General features: G+C 51.1%; 1 protein-coding gene across 1 annotated transcript in view; it reads right to left on the bottom strand.

The window, feature by feature from the left end:
• Ap2s1 (adaptor related protein complex 2 subunit sigma 1) overlaps positions 1-8,206 on the bottom strand; it is a gene marked incomplete in the record, with an annotated part of 11,112 nt that extends 2,906 nt beyond the window's left edge. Inside the window, 2 exon segments of the mRNA XM_027431347.2 lie at positions 3,771-3,920; positions 8,049-8,206. Of these exon segments, the coding sequence (XP_027287148.1) occupies positions 3,771-3,920; positions 8,049-8,051 (153 nt within the window).
• Positions 8,207-9,194: the final 988 nt, after the last annotated feature.

Here is a 9,194-nt window from a genome sequence, read left to right as displayed (position 1 = left end):
AAAAAAACCAAAAAAAAAAAAAAAAAAAAAAAAAAAAAAAAAAAAAAAAAAAAGTCTGGGCTATGTAGTGGGCCCTATCTCAACACAAAACAAACATGGAAGTTTCAGGTTTTTTGTTTTTTTTTAAAGAAGATCTACCATGTAGCCCAGGCTGGACTTGAGCTGGCTTTGAACTCCTTCCTGATCCTCCTGCCCCCACTTCCAGAGTTCTGGAATTACAGAAGAGCAGCACTACACCGGGCTCAAAGTTGCAGCTGCTGAACTGTGTGTAGTTGTGCACACTTAAGTCCCAGCTACTCAGGAGGCTGAGAGGAAGGAGGATCACTTCAGCCAGACACTGCAGATCAGCCTGGGCGACACAAACACACAAACACACACAGTAGTTTCTTATGCTGGGTCATTTTGGATTTTAGAATTTCAAGTAATGGCCGCTCTACAGACACATTGTAAACATCAGAACAGTGCTCATAGGGCTCACAAGTTAGACACCTGTGCTAGGGGCAGACTTAATTTTATATATTAGTTGGGCGTTGGTGGCGCACGCCTTTAATCCCAGCACTCGGGAGGCAGAGGCATGCAGATCTCTGTGAGTTCGAGACCAGCCTGGTCTACAAGAGCTAGTTCCAGGACAGTCTCCAAAGCCACAGAGAAACCCTGTCTTGAAACCCCCCCCAAAAAAGAAAAAATAATTCTATGTATTAATTAGTGTGTATACTAAATAGTGACAGAAATGGACAGGGGCTGGGGGTGTGGCTCTACCACTGAGCCACTAGAGTCCCCTAGTGAGGGGCTGCATGCACCTGCCTTGCATGCAGAAGGCGCTGGATCTGGTCTCAGCACAGTGAAAATACAAAAGGAGGCGTCGTGCACAGTGACAGACACAGGTAAGGATGTGTACACTGGGATGTAGCTGGTAAGTTTAGGTAAACCCTGGTTCTCTGGGCTGTGTGTGGAGCACCACCTGGTGGTGACTGTGGGGACCTACACATTTTGTGCGTCCTGGAATTTTTACCCTTTTCAGCTCAACTCATCTTTTCTATTATTTTGCTTATTATTTATTATTTTGAGACAGAGTTTCTCTGTATAACTCTGGTAGGAATCTTATATACACACCAGACTAGCTTCAAATTTTCCTTTCGGCCTCAGCTTCCCAAGTCTGGGGAACTGTCACCTCCGAGGCAAAGACAGGTGGACAGTCAGGGTTGGAGTCAGCCAGGACTACAGAGTGAGACTATGTCTAAGGGGGAACAAAGGTGGGGTTGGGAATAGCTCATCCATAAAGTGCTCACTGTGCAATGAACAAGAGGGGGAGCTGTGGCACACACTTCAACCAGAGTGCTCGGAGGCTGAGACAGGGGCCTGGCTCACTCACTGCAGTTTCCCGGCCAATCAGATTAGACTAACCAGCGAGCCCCAGGCCTCAAGGAGAGATCCTATCTCAAGACACAAGGTAGACAGCGCCTGAGGCATGAGACTCAGGCTGATCTCTGGCCTCCACACCCAGCACTGCCACAAACATCAACACACACAAGAATTCAGTGCCTGGGTTGCAGGCATGCACAGCAATGTTAGGGTTAGGCATGTGCCGCAGGGTTAGGGTTACAGGCATGCACCGCAGGGTTAGGGTTGCAGGCATGCACTGTAGGGTTAGGGTTACAGGCATGCACCGCAGGATTAGGGTTACAGGCATGCGCTGCAGGGTTAGGGTTGCAGGCATGCACCGCAGGGTTAGGGTTGCAGGCATGCACCGCAGGGTTAGGGTTGCAGGCATGCACCGCAGGGTTAGGGTTGCAGGCATGCACTGCAGGGTTAGGGTTGCAGGCATGCACTGTAGGGTTAGGGCTACAGGCATGCACTGTAGGGTTAGGGCTGCAGGCATGCACTGTAGGGTTAGGGCTGCAGGCATGCACTTTTTTTTTTTTTTTTTTTTTTTTTTTTTTTGAGAGTGTCTATGTAGCTTACCTTGGACTTAAACTCACTGTGTAGCTGAGGACGACTTCAACCTTTTAACCTCTCCCCTCTGCTTCTCAAGTGCTAGGGTTCCAGCCATGTTACCACACCCATGTAAGGTGGTTCTGGCTTGGCTTGAGGCCAGTACTTCATGCACCCTAGGCAAGCACTTTACCAACTGAGCTATATCTCTTCAGCCTTCCATGAAACTTTTTTTTTTGAGACAGGATTTCAATGTGTAGCTCTGGCTGGTCAGGAACACTCTATGCAGACCAGGCTGGCCTTGAACTCACAGAGATGTGCCTGCTTCTGCCTCCTCAGTGCTGGGATTAAGGGCGTGCTCCACCAGGCCTAGCACCCACCAAGTTTCTTAGATTTATTGGCAATGCCCCCCTTTGCCATGTAGTGTCACATACTCAAAGCTCAGGAATTAGGATACGGCTGGCTTCAAGTGGCAGCTGCACCGGGGACACCATGGGACATGCTCAGCTTCTCTAACAGGCTCAAAGTGCAATGGGCTCCTGAGCTGTCCCCGAGACTGTAGGGACCTGGAATGAGATGGAGTGTCACTTGGTCTGTGCTTCTTCACTGTCCAGTGAGTTCCTGAGCCCAGACATCTCCAAGGTGCCGGATCTTTAGTTCTGTTCCCCTGCCCATCCTGTCCCTCACTGGTGACTGTCACTGACTCCCAGCTTCCCTATGGAACGACAGCAGACACCTCCCTCCTGTTCTGCACCTCCAGCCTACTCTTTTGGGGGGCGTGTATCTTAGGAGAGCAGGGCTGTCCAGCTGGGACCTCAAACAGAGCCACCAACCCCTGCTGCAATCCCACCGGCACCACCTTGAGTGTCTCCTGCTTCTGTTCTCGCTCCCTAAGGGGGATTCTAGCCAGGTGTGGTGGTGCAGGACTGTACTCCCAGCACCAAGGAGGCTGAGGCTGGAGGATGATGAGTTTGAAGCCAGTCTGTGTTCCCCGCACCCAGGTGGCTGAGGCGGAAGGTCTACTTGAAGTTTAAAGCAAGCCTGGACCATACAGTGAGTTTCAGGCTAGCCTGTCTCAAAAAGCAAAACCAAGGCAATTCAAACATTTGGGAGGCAGGAGAATTAGAAATTCAAGGCCATTCTCAGCTAGATAGTGAGTTTGAGGCAGGCTGGAGGCACATGAGACCCTGATTTAAAAAACAAAACAACAACAGAAAGTAAAAACTAAAACGAAAATAGGGCCAGCGGGTAAAGGCACTTTCCAAGCCCGGCCCCTGAGGTCCATCCTAAGGTAGGAGGAGAAAATGACTCCACAGAGTTGTCTTCTGACCCCCAGACACATATGCTCCGTGGCATTCATGCTCTCTCCCACAATAATAAGTAAACTATACCCAAACCTATGGGAGATCCTGGAAGCTTGTGCCAGCTGGCGTCACACTGCTTGAAACCCTTCTGGCGCGCAGGGTCTCAGCCTCACTAATTCTCCCTGCAGCTAGCTCATCCTGGAACTCTCCACCAGTGCTTCTGCCCCAGGGCCTTTGCACTGGTCACTCCCCCGGGGCTTGGAATGTTCATTGCTCTGAAAACACCTTCTGAAAAGTCACCTGAACGAAGTTTGTGGCCGTTGAGGCTCCAGATTCAACTCCTCATGCTATCTATGCAACAAATACTTTACTCACTGAGCCGTACCCCCCAGCCCTGAAAAAGAAAACGAGCTAAAAGCATGGGGCGTGGATGGATGGAGGAGGAGGTTGTGGGCTGGGCTGCTGTTAGATGCGGGCAGGAGTCAGAGGTGCCAGGGAAGCAGGGGGCTGAATGGGAAGAAGGGTGTTAGTCACCTCCACAAAGTTGGTGTGCTTGGCATCCCTGACGGTGACCACGGCGTGCACCTCCTCGATCAACTTCTGCTTCTCATCGTCATCGAACTGCATGTACCACTTGGCCAGGCGTGTCTTGCCCGCCCGGTTCTGGATGAGGATGAAGCGGATCTAAAGCAAGCAGGGGAGGAAGTCAGGCAGGGACACGGCTCAGGGTGGGTCCCACCAGACACCCTACAGCAAAGGAGGCAGGGTCCCAGGCTCTCCCTGTAGCCTGCTTTCTATGGCTGCCTCCCTGGGCCCCAACGTGTCACACTGGACATGGGCTCCATCCAAGTCCCAGGCTTTAGTTCATCTCATATGCGTCTCAGAAGTTTCTTAGGAAACCAAATTTCCTAAGATGCCCTGCTTCATTAGAGATGGGGTCAAGGTTGTTCTCCACCTTGGATTAGAGAAATACTGTGCTAGTCTCTATGTGTGTACTCCTGGTTGTTTTTGGCTTCATACCTAGAGTCATTCCCTGAAGCTGTGGCTCACCCACTTGGCTGGCTGGCCGTAAGCCCCAGGGCCCTCCTGGCTCTGCCTCCCTGGTTCTGAACTATCATGCTCAGCTTTCCACATGGGGGCTGAGGATCACCATTTACTCGTTATGTTTGGGCGGCAAGCACTTACTTTAGCCACCAAGCCCACTTATTAAATAGAATTCACACACCAGCTGGTGCTTGGTGGAATTCCAACACCCTGGAGGCAGAGGCAGGAGGAGAATTATTGTTAAGTATGAGGCAAGCTTGGTCTACATCTCCAGTTCCAGACCAGCCAAGGCTACATACATATCAAGACCCGGTCTCAAAAAACAACACAAAATCAGACACCAGAACCTTCACCCTTTCAAAGGTTCTAAGGATAATTTAGGATAATCCCTTAGTCTATTCATGGTTGTACAACCGTTACTACCAATCCTAGTATGGACTTTCCCTCCTCTTGTTTTGCCAAGAGTGACCTGGAGCCCACTGTTACCAGGCAAACCTGGAACTTCAGGTCCTCCTACCACAGCCTGAAGGTACTCAATTATAGGCCTACCCCACTCACTTCCATTCTTTAGAGACAAGTGTATCCCACTCTGTTTTTTCCTTCTTCAGTGATGGACAGTTTCCATTTCTGGGCTACCGTTAAAAATGTTACGCGAGTCTGTGTGTATATACACCTCGTTTTGTGGCTGCAGACCTAGAAGCAGGATTGTTAGGCTGTATAGAAACTGTTTATCCTTCCCAGGAAGCGTTACGCTGCTTCCCAAAGTATTTGGTGCTTGTTTGTTTGTGTGGAGATCCAAGGATTTCGAGGGTGGCCATTCGCCCCTCCACTTGGGTTCCTGGTTTTAAACTCAGGCTGTTGGGCTGTGCGGTGAGCCATTTCAGCCGTTTGTTTGTTTGTTTGTATTTCGCTGAATTCTGGGATGGAGCCTCATGCCTGCCAGGCAGAGCAAGTGAGCCTTGGCGTTTTAAGTACAGTAACTGCTCAGGCGCCTCAGCGTGCTGAGTGCTAAGTCATGTATGACATCCACCTGTGGCTCAGACCAAACACTCTGTGTTAGTATGACTATTTTCTGTCTGGCTCAGAAGTTGGTTGCTAAGATTCCCAAACACTAGGTCACCTGTCACAGGACAATTCTGAAAGTTCGGTAAGTCAGGTTGGGCTTCGTGGTGCAGGCCTGTGTGTGTCCCGCCCCCCCGGCCCCCCCACCCCCCTTTTTGGGAGGCTGAGGCGAGAGGATCACAGTTGAAGGCCTGCCTAGGCAACTTGGTGAGACCCTGTCTGAAAATAGAGAGAGTGCTTGCTTAGCATGCTCAAGGCCTGGGGCTCAATCCCTAGTACCACAGCCAACAAAACAGCGGCTGGGGGGAGTTACAGCCACAAGTGCTTACTTAGCACAGCGCCCAGCACCAAGCACCCGCTGAGCCCTCAGTAACATTAGCATTCAATGGCATAGCTAGAAGCACACACTGCTGAGCTAGATCGCATCCGAGCACTATCAGACAGTGGCTGTCTGCTCATGGGTCGTCCACTTAACCTCCGTGGGCCTCAGCTTCCCCTTCTGTATAATGGGCGTAACGGGATGTTCTCCTTCATTAGACTAATGCACAGGGTAACACCTATTAGAGGTGCAGCCCATGGCTACTATATACCACACGTCGCAAAACCCAAATTCTTGGTGGCATTATAAGGTGCATGGTCGTTTCACTTTCAGCAACTCATGTCTAAGCCAGATAGTGATTACAGATCACATCTGAAATCACAGCTAGTGTGAAGGCTAAGACAGGGAGGTCGGGAGTTCAAGAACGGCCTCAGCTACCTGCAAGACCCTGTCTCAAAATGAAAAATAAAAAAAGGCACACAGGGGTGGGGGGTGGGGTGCGGCTGGGAGATGGCTCAGAGGTTAAGAGCATTGGCTGCTTTTCCAGAGGTCCTGAGTTCAAGTCCCAGCAACCACATGGTGGCTCCCAACCATCTGTAATGAGAGCTGGTGCCCCCTTCTGGTGTGCAGACATACATAATAAATGAATCTTTAGAAACAGAAAAGAAGGGAGCCAGTGAGGTGGTTCGGGGGCTACAGGTCTACAAGCCTGAGGACCTGAGTTTGATCCCTGAGATCCACATGGTGGAAGGAAAGAACTACTCCTGCAGGCTGCTTCTGACCTCCACACACGTAATGTAAAATTAACACAACACAAGAAAGGGCTCAACTGTAGTTCAGGGGCAGGGTACTTGGCTACCATGCACAAGGCCCTAGGTTCAATCCTCAGCACTGAAGAAAAAAAAAAAAAAAAACTGAAAACAGAGGAAACTACGATTCAAAGTTTCCCCGCTGGGAAGCCTGGCTTTGAGCCCTATCTGTTCTAGACAGGCATACCCCTGCCCATTTTACAGATGATAAAGCTAAGGCCCACGGAAAGCAGCTATCACAACCAGAAAGTGGAGCTAGCAGCTCCAAGTCTTTACCCTGAGCCCTGGATTCTTTACGGGCCTTCATTGTCTTCCCTAAGCCTCATTCTTCACTCAGCCTTACCCAACCTCAGCACAGAAACGGGAACAGGATGTTACATGCTCCTTCTAAGAACTCCTTCTGCTGAGCCAGGGAAACCCAGTTCTGGGCAACCCAGGGAGGAAAGGGGTGGGCTCAGCAGGCAGGCTAAGGCAGAGTCAGGCACAGGCGCGTATGGGAAGAGCAGCTGGAAGGTACAGTTGAGCCCTCTGTGTCCTTACCCCCCCTCCAAAAAAAACAACAACTTCTTTTGATTCCTCCAGTGACAATCATTCCACCCCCTGGAACACATCGGAGAAGCCCCTTGTCCCTGTATCCATCCTCATCACTGGAGCCTCCCAACCATCTCCCCTGCCCCCTGTTGTCCCTTGTAACCTCCATCTTTGGCCCCCCTCGGTGAAGCTTCCTCTAAGTTTCATGACCAGCATCCATTCTCTCTTTCCAAGGCTGGCCTTCCTTGTTACAAAGGTCACACCGGGCCTCCAAGTCCCCTACTCCTCGGGCGGGCGAAGACTCATCTCCTGTCCTGACATCCCCCTACCACCCATCTTCTTTCCCCAAGCCCCCGTTCCAGAGAACTCTTAGTTCCAAAGGCCCCATCTTGGAGGTGCAGGTTCCCCCTAAACCCAGGGCTCAGTCCTTTGCTCGCAAGGCACCCCGACCTCAAATGTCACGTCTCCAAGCCTACTCTGCACCCGACACCTCTCCTCCGTGGAAGGCTCCCCATTCTCTTCTAGAATCCACTCTCTACTTCCAGGACCCTGTCTCCTTTTTTGCAGCAACCTAACCCTAAGCCTACATGTAGGGGCCGACTTTCCGGTCTCCAGGGTCCTCTTCTTCCCTTGAGATTTAAAGTCTTTACCCCCTGGCCAAACTCAAACTGCCCCAGCACCCGCGCTGCCCGAAGCCAGCTCCTTCCTTCCCACGAGGGAGCCTCCCCGCTCGCCCTGTGGCATCTCTCGTTCTCTATCGTCCATTCCTCATCTCCCGCCTCTATGGCTTCAAAATCGCCCCCACACGTCTCCCACCAGGGCGGCCCCTCCCCCGGACACTCCTTCCCCTCCATACCCTCTTGCTTGGAACCCCAAGCACACCCCGCGGGACAGCATCGAGGCCCCGATCCCCGTTTCCGACCCCAATTCCGAGAGCCTGAGCCCGGCCCGGCCCATCCACTTGTCAGCTCCGCACTGGAACTCCGCGGTCCGTCCCCGGACCCTCCCTCTAAACCGTCCCCGGTACCACGCTCCCCCCCCCGTTACCATGGCGACCCCTGTCCGGACCCCAGAGGCCCGGGTCCCGCGGAAACTGGGCGGCTCCGGCTCCGCTTGCAGTTCTGGGGCCCAGGGTTATAGCTGACTTCCGGCAGGAGAACCCGCCTTCCTCCTCCGCCTCCTCATGCACTGCCCTCTGGGAGTTGTAGTTCAAACGCATGCGTCGGAGCGTTAGGGTCGCCCCCTGTCGGGACACCTTCCCAGCATGCTCTGCGGTTGCCCTTTTTCCTATCAAGAGACCCGGCCTCCCAAGTGCGTGCTGGACTTTGTGGCTGAAGACCTCTGTAGAACGGCAGTTCCCATAGGCTAAAGGTGGGCGAAATGAGCGTTGCATTTCGGGAAATGTGGTTCTAGTGATAGCCACCCTCCCTTCTCTCAACCCAAAGCTCCCTCACAAAGGGCATGCTGGGAATAGTAGTTTTTCCTTTTGAGTTTGAGGCCAGCCTGACCTACAGAGTGAGTTCCAGAACAGCCAGAGAGATACAGAAAAACCTGTCTTGGAGGAGAGGGAGGGAGGAAGAAAGAAAAAGAAAAAAGACATGAAAGTAGAAAGGCTTTGGGGACGAAGGGGTTTGGTGGGAGAGGAAGGGAGTAATAGAAGGTAATGGGGGAATATTATCAAAGTGCATTATAAATTAAATTTTACAAGGCACGCACCACCGCCCAGCGAGAATAGTAGTTTTAATTAAGAAATCACACTGAGGACCTAAAAATGTAACTTTCTATGCTCTTGCAGTATTCTATTAAAAAATAATCGAGGTTAGGGATATAGCTCTGACACAGCCTTTTTCTTTTTCTTTTTTTTTTTAAAGATTTTATTTATTTATTATGTATACAACACTCTCTTTTCGTGTATATTTGCACATCAGAAGAGGGCACCAGATCTCATAACGGATGGTTGGGAGCCACCATGTGGTTGCTGGGAATTGAACTCAGGACCTCTGGAAGAACAGTCGGTGCTCTTAACCTCTGAGCCATCTCTCCAGCCCCTGACACAACCTTTTTCATAAATATAAATACATATATGCATAAAACAAAATAAAAATAAGAACCGGGCCAGACACCGTGATGTGTCTCTAATTCCACTGAAGTGTATTGCTATGGATTTGGGGCTATTGTGAGTTATATGGCTAG

Source organism: Cricetulus griseus, chromosome 9 (assembly GCF_003668045.3).
Source record: "Cricetulus griseus strain 17A/GY chromosome 9, alternate assembly CriGri-PICRH-1.0, whole genome shotgun sequence".
NCBI lineage: Eukaryota > Metazoa > Chordata > Mammalia > Rodentia > Cricetidae > Cricetulus > Cricetulus griseus.
This window is presented reverse-complemented; position numbering and strand designations above follow the sequence as displayed.